The sequence below is a fragment of the Pelodiscus sinensis genome, chromosome 1 (genome assembly GCF_052426305.1).
Source record: "Pelodiscus sinensis isolate ZL-2025 chromosome 1, ASM5242630v1, whole genome shotgun sequence".
Classification (NCBI taxonomy): domain Eukaryota; kingdom Metazoa; phylum Chordata; order Testudines; family Trionychidae; genus Pelodiscus; species Pelodiscus sinensis.
In genome coordinates this window covers 218,829,336-218,842,838 of record NC_143052.1, presented here as the reverse complement: position 1 = coordinate 218,842,838, position 13,503 = coordinate 218,829,336, and the positions used below count along the sequence as shown (strand labels likewise).

The window sequence follows — 13,503 nt, the reverse complement described above, 5'->3', positions numbered from 1 at the left end:
CTGCACCTGGTGAGACGGCTGCCACCCTGTGCTCCTGCCTCTGATACAGTGCAGAAAAGGGATAGTAGCCAGCTCCCTGGGAGCAGAGCTGTAGGCGGGAGCCAGGGCATGCTGATACAGAGGCAACAGTGCAGGGACAGCAGACGGGAGCCAGTGTGTTCCAGCTCCCAGGGAGCTGGCTGCAACCCCACACTATGGGTGAGGGTAACCATGTAACTACTGAGATTTTCAGCAGTTACATGTTTACCCAATTACCTGCTTTTTAACATCCCTAGTGACAGGTTCTGTTCATTACCTCTGAAGCACCTAGCATTGACCACTGTTTTTGAAAGATGGTTACTGGGCTAGATGGACCATTGGGCTAACCCAGTATGGCCATTCTTGTGTTCTTACAATGCAAATAATAAATGTTCATGGTGTTAAAAAAACACTTAGAAGAATTCTCAAAGAAAAATAGGAAAAACAATTTGGTTGTGTTTTGGCTATTACAAATCCTGGTCAATCTAATGTAGGAATGGGGGAACTATGGCTCTCAGGGCTCCCCCCTCCTGCAGCGGGGTGAGCAGGCACTGGCATTCCAGACACATGGGGGACTCCTCGCTGTGCCAGCCCTGTTGCTGCCAGCCTCAGCTAGGGTGGCAGTCACCAGCCCTGGCCTAGGCATTGCCAGAGCTGTGCTCCAGACCTTGGCCATCCCCTGTTCCTAGCCACAGGGGATCTTTGGTCCAGCAGCATCTGTGGTCTTGCAGGACCACCAATGTTGGCAGACCAGAGAGTCCCAGATTTTAGAAGTTCAACCCCTTCCTAAAGCAGTTACATATAAATTTCATAACACACAAATTATATTTTAAAACATTGGACTTCAAAGGTGTTACAGGTTATTAAATTAAATTTATCAGGGTATTGTGTATCTGTCATGCATCAAACTAGCAGATACTCAACTACACTATATTTTGGTACTCTACTGAAGGAATCCATATTTGAACTGGATCATAAACCAAGAGATATCTAATTTTGCTATTTCCTAAGTAACACTAGACTTACGTGCTTAAATACACATTGCAAACTTTTCTGGTTTTCTCCATGTTTTTTAGGTTAGTGTCTGCTGGAGCCACTAAAGTTTATGCTATTCTGACTCATGGAATCTTCTCGGGCCCTGCTATTTCTCGGATCAATAATGCTGCATTTGAGGCAGTTGTAGTAACTAACACAATCCCACAGGATGAGAAAATGAAACACTGTCCCAAGATTCAGGTACTGTGTTGTTTGTTTGGTGTAGCTTTTCATCTGCTTGATAAAATGCAAATCTAGAATTCAGTTCTTGATGCTAAGATCTCATGCCAGTGACATTAAAGATTTATTCACAAATTCACTGGACAATTGTCTTGTTTGTAGATCTTATTCTTAAATTACACTGAAGAATTTGACTCTCCCTTTAAAATAGTGTTGTGAAATCTAGAAAGTTTAAAAAAGAATAATATTCTGCAGCTGTCTCTGAATACCTCTGCTAATGTTGGAGAGTGAGGGGTACATTGGTGTGTCGCACTAAGTAAAGTAAAAACCCTCTTATCTGGCGTTTCACCAACTGGCAAGCTCAAAAAACCAGCAGTTCTGATTTGCACAGGAAGTCCAGCTTATAGTGTGGTTAGTGCAATGTGTGCTTTGAGAGGGTATGTCTACACTACCACCCTAGTTCGAACTAGGGTGGTTAATGTAGTCATACGAACTTGCAAATGAAGCCCGGGATTTGAATTTCCCGGGCTGCATAAAGCCGGGCGCCGCCATTTTTAAATGTCCGCTAGTGCGGACTCCGTGCCCGCGGCTACACGCGGCACGAACTAGGTAGTTCGGACTAGGCTTCCTATTCTGAACTATCTGTACACCTCGTTCCACGAGGGATGTAAAAAAATAGTCAATTAGTCAACTTCCTGATAAGCTTAGGGTTCTCGTGTAGTTGAGTCGACTATTCTCATCTCTCTTCCCCCCTCCCACCCCACCCCGCTGCCTCAAGATCAGAAGCAGCAAGTGGGGGAGCAGGAGCCCATGCTGGGGGGAGCCGCAGTGCGGGGAGAGGCAGCAGTGCTATAGCTCCTCTTTGTAAATGCAATAAGCATTTAAAAGGCCGAGCTGCAGCGGTCCAGACCCAGTGGGAGCAAGGACTGCTTCAGTCCAGGCTTGTGCTGGGTCCCGGACCTACCCCCGCTGCAGCTCTGCAGTTCAAATGTAGGAGGCTCCTACTACATTTAAACTGAAGAGACACCATGGCCCCTTATCGACTAATTGTGTATGGGATACAAATTGTATCCCATACACGATTAGTCATGTATTCGCTACTTAACATTATTCAATTGTTTACTGTATATAACTAAGAAACTAGTGCCAATTTGGTATTAACAGAAATAAGATTCTGGGTAAAAATCTGTAGTTGTTAAAATTAAACTTCAAGGAGACATTGCCATCTAGTGGCTTAAATTGTCAGCAAATTTGGATTGTATTCCTTGCATTACCACTTAATTTACATGTGGTCTTGGACTAATCATTGTGCTCAGTTTATCAGTCTTTTAAAAAGATAGTCAACAGTCCTCATAGGTTCCTCTATTTAGTTAATGTTTGTAAAGCATTTTGTATTTAGAAGAAAGATGCTGTAAATTCTAATGTAAATTCTAATGCTAGTGGAATAATAAATTACATTTTCTTAATTGCTTCTAGGTTATTGATATTTCCATGATTCTGGCCGAGGCAATCCGAAGAACACACAATGGTGAATCTGTGTCATACCTGTTCAGCCATGTTCCACTATAACTGCAAGAGATTAGTATTTTCCTATTGGTTGTATCCACCTGTCATTGTTCTTAAAGAATGCAACTCAACAATGAAATGACTCCCTCTGTAAAAAGCTTTAGATCTTGCATAATTAAAGGTTTTTTTTTTCATTTTCTAATTAATCTTTCTTCATTGTAAATGAGCAATGCAACTCCATCTTGCAAAATCTGTTACAAATAGGATTTTGGAAGCTTCAGTTCTTACCTGTGACTTATCCCTATAAGTAACTTTTTTGTTTTCTGTATTTGCCTGCAGCAAGAGGGTCAATACATTTCAAAACTTTTTTATATTTGTGGTGGCTGCCAAAAGGAGCCCAATTTTAAAATATTTCATATTTAGTTTTTATTTAATAAGAAGTTGAATGGGCAATGAGGTATTTCTTCTGCTGTGTAATATTGAACCTTGTCAAGGGCTGTTAACTAAACATTGGGAAAAGGGATCAGATGTGTATTCCCTTAAGTTAAATATTTTTATACTTTTGCTTTTTACTTTGGCAGAAATCGTGTGGTAGCTTGATGCCCACCTACTTCATATACCTCATGATTCAAAATTGCTGGGCAAGTTCACTTTTTGTGGGGTCAGCATGGATGTAGATTAGAGATTAGTTGCTTGTGTTCTCTTCCTATTAAACTGCTGCTTCAAATGTCTAATCTCTAAAGCTGGGACCACAATCTCCACTTTTCTGCCTGTGGTAGTTTATAGAATTTCTGCCTTCAAAATGTTGGCAGAATTTACAATTAAATGTGTAATTTACAAGTAAATGTGTAATTCGTAGACATCTTTTATCTATTCATTGGCTTTGCAGTTAACTTACTACAGTTTGTTGAACTTTACATCTTCAGTTTTAACCAGAAGTCTATCACATTATAGATCTTTCCAATACAATTTGAGACTTCAATAATAAAGTTGTAGGGAACTAGTGGCACATTCACAGTATTCAGTGTGTCACATTTTGGAGCATATGAAATTGCAAAATTCAAATTGTGCGTGCTCTCTTTTTGCCCCTGGAAAGTTCAATCTTTCTGTTCTATATTGCTAGCTGCAGTTTTCATTTTTCCAGTTCATAGTTCCCCTATTCTCAAGGGGCTTGGATACTTAAACCATAGAATGTATTCAGAGCATACAAGGTATTGAAGTTTGGCAAGTTAAAGTAATATTCACATATCTAGATGAAGATAGAATATCCAATTTTCCACCAGATGTAGTTTATTTTCTATTTTATTTTTCATACCTTATAAATGATTTTTGTATAATTGTTGTATTGTGGGGATCAAAAAAGTAGCCTGATTTCTGCCAGTCTTACTGTATTATGGTATTACTTTAAACATGTTTATTTTTCTCTTGCCTCTTAGGCAGCCTGATATTTTTCCATTGTCTGCCTTGTATAATTCTAAGGTTGCTTTAGTTTATGCCAGCTCTCATGTACCTTTTCAGGGATTGTTGAAAAAAGATCCACTTGTACTGTCGTTGTTAGCAAGGAGAGGAATAATGGTGGAGAATATATCCATGTCAATAATCAAAAGAAAATGCAGTTCAGGTGTCTGTCTAATGAACTTCTAGACCTAGTAATTTTCAAATTTATTTTCAAATTTTATAATGTGACAGGATCAATCTGTTACCTGCCTGTTGCATACAATGTTTTCTATAGAATTATTTAACTTCTTGTATTGTTTAAGCTAAACAGCTCTAAAATTATCACATTGCAATTAAGTCTACCCCAAAACTATGGCTGATTACCGAAGTGTGACCAATTGAAAATTTTCTTTAACTTTTCTTTTGTTAGTACATTTAGTACCATAGACAATATCTGTTGCCTTGCTATGTCAGGGCTTTGTTACAAATGAAATGGACTGTTTTGCCAATAGTATGCTGTATTCTTTATTCTTAATAAATCTTAAAACTACTTGTGTTTACGGATTGAATGTTATTTTGTTTGTGGTATTGGTTTAGTTGATAATGCAGATTTTTTTTCATTTTTTCAATCTAAGCACAGAAAAGCATGGGCCCCTTGGGGGAAAAAATAGTACAGAGTCCTATAATCAAAGACATTGTCATAAAGTATACACATATCAACTTAATTTTACACAGAAATGTTAATTTTGGTATTTTCAGACGAGAGCTTATTTAATTTTTAATAAAATATTTGAATACAGTATAGTAGTTCATAGGAGAGGGTTTTATTTTAAGAAATACAAGACTTTCTGCCACAATACACCTAAGTTTCCTCTAGGGTGTGTGCAGCTAGGGCTGGGGCCCTATGGCGACTACTGGAACTGGGGCAGTGCCGCTGGGGCAGGGGCTGTGGTGCTATTTTTAGTACCGGGTCCCTGGCTCCAGCCCCTGGTGCACAAGGCAGCCGTCCAGCCTGGGAGCAGCCTGGCAACCACCACACGGAGCTGGGACCAGGGCATGGCAGGCAGCTGCTGGTGCTAGAGATGGGCTGCAGGGTGGCTGCTCCTGGGGCCAGGGTTGGAATTGGGCTGTGGTGCAGCTGCTCTTAGGGCCTGGACCCACTGCATCCTTGTTTACTGGCTCTGAGACCCCTGCCTCCTTCAGCCCTCTGCCAGCTCCCCCTTCCCTTCTAGCTCCCTACATGTCACTTCCCCAGCACCCCACTCCCTGCAACCCTAGTTGCTGGCAGCAGCTTCTCTGCCTCTTCAGGGAGCAGCCTGGCTCCCTACCCTGCCCTGCACACAGGCTGCCCCAGGAGCAGTGCTCCCTGGAGGAGCAGGTCTCGCCTCCCCACAAGGCAGCGTGGGCCGTTGTCTGGGATCAGGGCTTGGGGTCCCAGCAAGTGGGAGCTGGGTTGGAATCTCTGTGCTGGGAGAGTCTCCTGGGAATCAGCGCCAGTGGTGGGTGCCACAGCATCATACAACTGAACAAGTGCACATGACCTCAATATTTGTGCATAAGACAAAACTCATTCTGCTCATTGATGTAAAATCTTAAAGGGAACACTGCAATACACCACATTTCCACATGGTTCGGTGACCAGATGTTCCATTTTTAACAGGATAGTCCTGTATTTAAGCCCTATGCCATGTGCCCTGTTAACTACAGGCAAATTGCCGCATATTTTCTACCTCAGCCCTGATTTCAGTACTGCCAGATCCTGCTGCTGGCCAGATCACTGCTCACCCGCTGCTCACCCATCAGTCACAAGGGGAATGGGCTTGAGAATGAGGGTGGGTGTGAAGAAAGCTGTAACACAGAGAGCTGGGGTGCTTCTGCTTGTCCATTAACATGGCCCTTGTCACGTGCTGGCTCTTTGCTAGCAGTCCTCTCCCCCTTCTCTTTCCTGTTGGCTGCACATTGGGAGGGCTCTCGGGAGCAGGAGATGACCCCAGGCAGGGAAGATGCAATTCCAGGTACTGAGTAAAGTGTGTCTGTTCCAGGAGCCTATGAGGATGGAGAGCACTGGGCAGGGAGGGTTTGATCGGTCCCTTTCCCCCTGGCCCGTATGGGTACGTAGAGTTTCCAGTTGTCATTTTTGACCAAAAAGTCCAGTGACTGGACGCTAAAAGTCCAGTTGCCATCTGTAGGGACACCGGTGCAGATGTGTCCAGGCGGGCAGGAAAGGAGGTACTGTAAGAGAATTGTGGCACAGACTGGGCAGTAGGGGGCAGCAAGTGGCTGTGCCCAACTCTTTACTCCACCCAGAGTGTGCCTGTGCTGGAATCTCTCCTGTCACCTTCTGTAGCAGGAGCAGCATTGGCAGCAGCAGCTCAGGGATGGGCAGTGAGCATGCACTACCCCACTCCTGCTGCTGTTCTTGCCCCACACACTCTCTAGGCAGTGCCCCCACATTGCATGGCTGAGTAAGTAGGGCCTTGCATGCCCCTCCCTTCCCCCCATGTACTTGCTGTCTCACTGCTCGGGTCAGTCCACAGAAGGGTGTCCCCGACCAGAAGAATTCTTGTTCTTTGAGTGGCTGCTCGTGTCCATTCGAATTAGGTGTGCCACCCCAGACCCATCATAGCCCCCCCTTCCGATAGTCCGGCTCTGCCCCAGGCGTCCCCGATTCAGCCGCTGCTGGTCAGTTTCAGTAGCGGCTGAATCAGGGACGCCTGCGGCAGAGCAGCTGGGGTGCTGCCAGGTTGGTCCCACAGCCCCGAGGGGCAGCGCTATGGGACCAACGTGGCAGCACCCCAGTTGCTCTGTCCCCGGCATCCCCGATTCACCTGCTGGTCAGTTTCAGCAGCGGCTGAATCAGGGAAGCCGGGCGCAGAGCAGCTCCAATTGTCCGGCTGCCTGGAGCACTTCCGGGTTTCCAATGGTGCCGGACCATCAGGAGTGCTGGAGCATTGGATGCCGGACCAATGGAGTTTTACTGTAATACTCTTTTGCTATTTTGTCAGTTTTCCTTGCACTCCAGCCAACCAGAAATACCCATCTCCTACCCATATTGGACTTAAGCACACCTCATTTAAACCCCAGTCAAGTCTAAACAATAGGCAAGTCAATTAGCCACACCATCCAGCTCTTGAAAAGAGACAAAGAGCTGGTATTGTCTAAATCTGTATTCTGATAGTGCCTCTCTGCATTTTAATGGAGAAGTGGAACAGTAATTCTGTAGGTCACTTTTTAATAGTGTTCTCTTCCAGTGCACTGTGAATAAAGTGTTCTCTTCCTTTTCTGGTATGTACTTCGATAAAGTTATTTTTTAGGGAAGAGGCACCAATTGTACAACACAACTGAGTGGGTTAAGCACTTATTGCCATAGGTCTCAAATTGCTGAATCTTTTTTCTTTGTAATGCCATGTTATTTAATCCTGGTTTGCAGAAGCAAGCCCTGAATTAATTATGTAGCTCAATTTAAGTGTTTGTACGTGGCAGGGGTTGAGGCGTCTGTAGTTTGATCTGACTTACTAACGTTTCCTCTTTTGTGTATTGTCTTGAATATTTTTAGCTGTTATCAGTCAGGTCCTACAAGTTTCACAGTTATCTGCCATGACTGGTGGGGGTTGTTGTTAGTTTTCTATCCATTTCTCTTTGGGGTTCACATTGTGCATCTGTCTTCTTTGGTGTAAAGCTTTATTGTATATTTGTAAAAATGGTAGCAAGATATTTTTTTCCAGGCATTTGGTGACTGCCTGTTAAATCCCCTGGGTAAGTTCCATACTTTGAAACTTGCACCCAATGTGACATTATTACAGTAAATGGGTAAATAATAGCATTATGAAATCAGAAGTCCAGAGGAGGGGGAACTCCTGGTCCCCACCCCAACAGAGGCAGGTGCCTGTGTAGATGGGCACTCCTGAAACAACTTCTAGTTGCTTAGGGGTGCCCAAAGCCCCGATGGGCAAGATGTTGAGGGGACTCGGTTCTGTGCTCCCAGAAGGGGTGGGCCTCAGCTAGAAGGGGTGGCCTGGGGCAACCAGCCCTTCACACTGTCCAGAGTATGCCACATTGCTCCCACCAGTCCTTAGAGACGCCCATAGCACACAGCACTCCAGTGGCAATTTAAATGGCCCAGGACTCCACAGTGGTGTCAGCTAAGAGCTCCTGACCCCTTTGAATTGTTGGGCTCCAGGGTAGCTGCTCCTTGTGCCCCCTCCCCCTGTGTTGGCAGGCCTGCAGTTGCTCATATTTATCAGTTCCTCTGTGACTTGTGGCACAGCATGGGCATCCAGTGTCAAAGGCGGGGGAAAGCTTTGCCTTCCCAAACTGCAAGGCATGGCCCCGCCCACACCCTGCCCCCAGAATGCCTACTGCAGGTGTTCTGGGGGAAGAGTATTGCTTCCTCCAGCGCCTACCCTCTCCGTGCTCCAGGGCCACAAAGGCTGGGAGACATGTGAGTGTGTGCCCATGCTCCCCTTCCTCGTGGTGGGGGCTGGGAGGGGGCTTGGCTCCTGTGGGGTGCGGGGCCTCAGCAGAAGGGGTGGGGGTGGGGCTTGCCTCTGCCAGCCCTACCTTCACTGTCTGCCCATGTGGCACAGCAACTAATGAGCTATAAATCAGTTAGGCCTCCTATGGATTGGTCAGCCATCTTTCATGCATGTGTGCATGTGAATATGTTTTTGTCTCTTTTCTTGGTTGTGTCCACTTCCATGGAGGGAACAAATAGTCTCATGGTAAAATGGGGGCATTTTTTCTGCTGAGCAACTTTCATTTTCACAATAGAGAAGGAACAATTGGCCAAACATGGGCGCCAATGCTCACTTTTATGATTAGTGCCATGAATTCTTTGTCAAACCCTAAGGTCTGGATTGCTCTGCATTATCTCATCTATCCACATGACATATTGCATGGAATTTAATGTGTCTACCTCAGATGGCTGAAAAGTTGTGTTGCCCTGGTGTGATAGAACCTGTGATTCCCAGATGTGCTAGCAGCCTTATTTTCAGAGGTTCTGTGCACTCCCAGTTCTCGATGAATATGACGACTCAGTGAATCATGCGATGGTTTCAGACCACTGAGCTAGCATGTATGCTCTCTGGCTTTCTAAAGGGCAATATTATTCTCTATGTTGTATGATGTTTGAAACATTTCTCACCTCACGTGGCGGAACTTTTTGTTTCGGTAATGTCACTAGACAGTTTCAGTTTACAGTGAATTGAAACTTCAATGACACATTCAATTTAGGGGGAAAAAAGTGAAATAAATTCAGCGTAACTATAGTGTGTAAAAGGAAGCTTTTTATACAGTATTTATAACTAGTGCACTAGTGGTTATATACTAAAGGGGTTATTTGCAAAGGTAATATCTTTGAAAGGCAGTGAGAGTTGGGTATTTAGCCAACATTTATGCTTTTGAAAATCTTCCCTAAATAAATAGGCAGATGGCACAAAGCACTATAACATTTTTTAAATAATCATGTAACTCTTCAAAGATAATTAGCATTGTGACACTGACGGACCAGATGCTGCCAAAGCTGTAGAACTCAGCTGAGCATGGACAGATTAATGACTGGAAACCAGTCTGGTGTGATAAAATTGTTAAAATGAGTATTGATTTATAACAATGTATTTAGACTTTATGAAAAGCTTGTAAGATGCTGAATGCCTTAATCTCACATCTAATGTCTTTATCATATGCTATAAAGTAAAATTTAAGTTTTTTGTTTTGTTTAGTAACTGTAAAAATCTTCTGCTCACCAGGAAGGACTGTCAAAATTAAATGGGCCATTGTGAGGCAGCGCAGTACAAAGATTTTTGTTAATTGCACCTTTATACCCACAAAGAGACTATGTGCAAAAGGGCTCATCCCATAGTTTGAATTCTGGAAGAAGGACATAAAAATAGCTGACAAGAAAACGTTTCACTTCCTTTGGTGTTTGGACTCTCAGGGCATTTCTACACTAGGAAATTATTTTGAAGTAACTTATTTCAAAATAAGAATGCCCCAAATAACTACTTTGAAATAAGCTTATTCTCCAAGGAAAGCAGGAGTTATTATTTCAAAATAATCAGCCCCCTATTATTTTGAAATAAGGGGCTTGGTAGTGTGGCCACTCTGCTTGTTATTTTGAAATAAGGGGTGTTACTTGGAAATAACTCCCTAGTGCACACCACGGCTACAGCTACAAAACAGAAGCAGAGATCCTCGGGAGCAATCTAAGCCTGAAAAGAAATTCAGAGCTGACAGATTATGGTTGCTAAGAATGATAGTAGTAGTCGATTATATGGTCGCCTGCTTTAGCTTTGTAATAACTCTAATTCTTTTGCACCACTTAGGCCCATCAAATAATCACTCCAACTCTGCCAGGAATCTATCTCTGTAACAAACCCCATTGCTAACTCTGTCTACACATCTACTACAGTGACACCATCATAGAACCTAACCACATCAGCTACACCATCAAAGGTTTATTCACATGCACATATGATGTGATTTGTGCTAACTATGCCCCTCTGCTATGTACATTGGACAAACTGGACTGTCTCTATGCAAAAAAAAAAATGAACACAAATCTGACATTAAGAATGACAAGACGCAAGAACTAGTGGGGGGAGGGGGCACTTTAACCTCCCTAGACACACAATTTCTGATTTGCATGTTGCCATTATCAGGGGAAAAAAACTTTAAAAACAGACTGCAGAGAGAAACTGCTGAGCTGGAATCCAAATGTGACACACTGAAATAAGTTTTAAACAGACAAATGTAATGGTTCTCGCATTACAGTAGGTAATTTCCCATTCAAGTACTCTCACCTTCTCATCACGGTTGGAGATGAGCCACATCCACTCTGATTTAATTGGCACTGACATCACATTCCCATCTCTGCATCCCTTCCTTTTCTGTTTTCTTTTTTCTTCCACATCTGAGGAACTGAGTTGCTGCTCACGAAAGCTTATGCCCTAAAAGCCTAATAAATGTGTTAATCTTTAAAGTGTCACTGGACTCCTTGTTGTGTTTTTTTTTTTAAGATAAAGTTTTCTAGTGCCCAGTTTAACAAAGAATATTAGATGTAAAGCAAAGTTTCTCAGGGTATGTGTCCAACTGCATTCCTGACCAAACTCTTCAGGTCAGGACCTCTCCCTCAGAGTCCAATGACTGTTTTCTTTGTCGTTTTGAATGAGGTGGGTTAGGGAGGGGGCCATGTGTTTGCTCCTTGGTATAGTTTCAGTCTCTCTTTCAGGGGCATTTCCAGGTGAGAATGAAGAGACAAGGGTCTGATGAAAGAAAGAGACCTCATGTTTCTTTATTAAAATGCAGCTCTTTGTCCCTGCCACCCTTTCTTGCCATAGAATGGCCACTTGACAGATGAAGGCCTAGCAGCTTTGTTGACACCTACCTGGGGCATCAGCTTTTCCTTTATCTTTGAAAAATTGTTTAGCCACTCCCCAGACTTATCTGGGAAACACACTTCTGTCACTTTATCCATAATGTTGCTACATGGATTTTACTATGATATGATCAGCACATTATACATTTTCAAATGATACCTCACAAGACAGTCATTGTACAAAGACTATTATAATCACATTATGGATTTAAAATGCGGCTATTTTACTAATTGAGTGGTTGATAGAATTTTTATTGACTACTCAATTATTTAATAGGGGAAGGCAGCTGGCTCAGTCCCGGCTTGCACTGGGACCAAACCCTGCTGCAACTCTGCAATTTAAAATGCAGTAGGAATTGGGGAGCCTGCTTCCCAGCTTCTACTGTGTTTTAAATTGCAGAGTCACATCAGGGTTTGGTCCTGCACCTGGCATGAGCTGGGCCTGAGACACGCTGCCTGCCCACCTTTTACATGCAGAGCCACCTGGAGGACACTACAGAGGTGAGTAGTTAGGGTGCTAGTCTTGAATGGGAGACAACCACAGTTTAATTCCCTGAACTGCCACAGACTTCTTGAGTGACCATGGACTCAGATTCTCAAAAGTATTTCGGCTTCTAACTCCTATTGATTTACCCCTTTAATGATGTAGGCCTTAGTCTCTCTATGCCTCAGTTCTCAATCATATGTAAGGGGACTGTTGGCCCCTTACTAAAATTCAGAGGTGGGATTGGTTGGTTAGCTGCTAGTATCAAAAGGAAGGGGAAGGGTGTTTGAGAGATCAGGATCCTGAGACTGAGAGCCCTCAGGATCAATAGGAAGAGGTCAGCGCTCCAGGTGAGCCCGATTGACAGAGTGGGCAGGCCAATGAGAGAGTGAGGAGTCTGGGGAACAGTTCTGTCCTTGGTGCTCCTTTGTTGAGCTGGGTTTTTGCCTGGGTCAGACTGAGTGGGGCTGAGTTAAGGAGACAGCATGGTGCCTGAGCTAAGCTAGGGAGGGGAGCCATGCCAGCCAGAGACTCTGAGACACAGCCCAGCATCAGATCCATGCTGGAAGTGGGGCGGCAGCCACAGAGCCAGAGGAGCCAGAGAATCAGCCCGGGAACTGGAGACAGCACAGCAGAAAGTGGAGCTGGGGATGGAGCAAGTGTCTGACCTGCAGCACAGCCAGGACCTGAGGAGTTGGCCTGGAACCTACACAGAACAGACTGTGAGCTGTCCTGACATTTCAGAGACACTGCTGGTGAGGTCTCCGTGCCACAGAGTGGAGTGCCGTGTTTTCCATAACTTTTTCCATTTTTCCTTATTCTTTTTAAAATTTGATGCCTAATAAATGGTATTTGCTTTGAACTGTATGTAACCATCAATGGGTCAGGGAAGCATTTAATGTGAAGAGAACAAGCCAGAGTAGGGACGTCCTAGCCCCTGCCCTAGCTGACCAAAACAAGGTTAGGAGGCAAGTTCCCAGGAATCCTGGGCCCAGCCTTGTTGGGGTTGCAAGGGCTCTGCCACACAGGGAAATGAAAGGGAGGGCTTGAGGTCAAGAAGGCCTGTGGTAAAGGAAGTGGGAGCAGGGAATCAGATCCTTTCACTAGCCCATTTCACTGAGGCAGTGCAGAAGACTGGAAAGTTCCTCACAATAGTGGGACCATTCCCCCACTATTGTAAAATGGTGTGAGTTTAAATTCATTAAAAGTGCTCAGATACATGATAATGGGGGCCATATTAGTATCCTAACAGAAGCTACGCTAGGTGCTTGCACTAGTGTAAGTATAAAGTCCCTCATCTTAGTTACCTTCCTTCAATGCCCCCAGCCTTAAAATATATTTCTTATACACAAAGTCTTTCAGAGTTCATCCACCAAGGCAAAAAGTTAAAAATCCAAAATAATCCCCAGATGTGAACCAGTCTATTTTGAGTGATTAATGTTAACTTTGTATTAAATTATAAGCCTCT

The 13,503-nt window shown here is 43.9% G+C and overlaps 1 protein-coding gene across 2 annotated transcripts in view; it reads left to right on the top strand.

Moving 5' to 3' along the window:
• The window catches only part of PRPS2 (phosphoribosyl pyrophosphate synthetase 2), a 35,583-nt gene extending 30,857 nt beyond the window's left edge, over positions 1-4,726 (top strand). For both annotated transcript variants that reach the window (XM_075914869.2, XM_075914870.2), the window contains exons 6-7: positions 1,095-1,254; positions 2,710-4,726. In XM_075914869.2, the coding sequence (XP_075770984.1) occupies positions 1,095-1,254; positions 2,710-2,802 (253 nt within the window). In that variant the 3' untranslated portion in view covers positions 2,803-4,726. The remainder of the gene's footprint in view (positions 1-1,094; positions 1,255-2,709) is intronic.
• Positions 4,727-13,503: the final 8,777 nt, after the last annotated feature.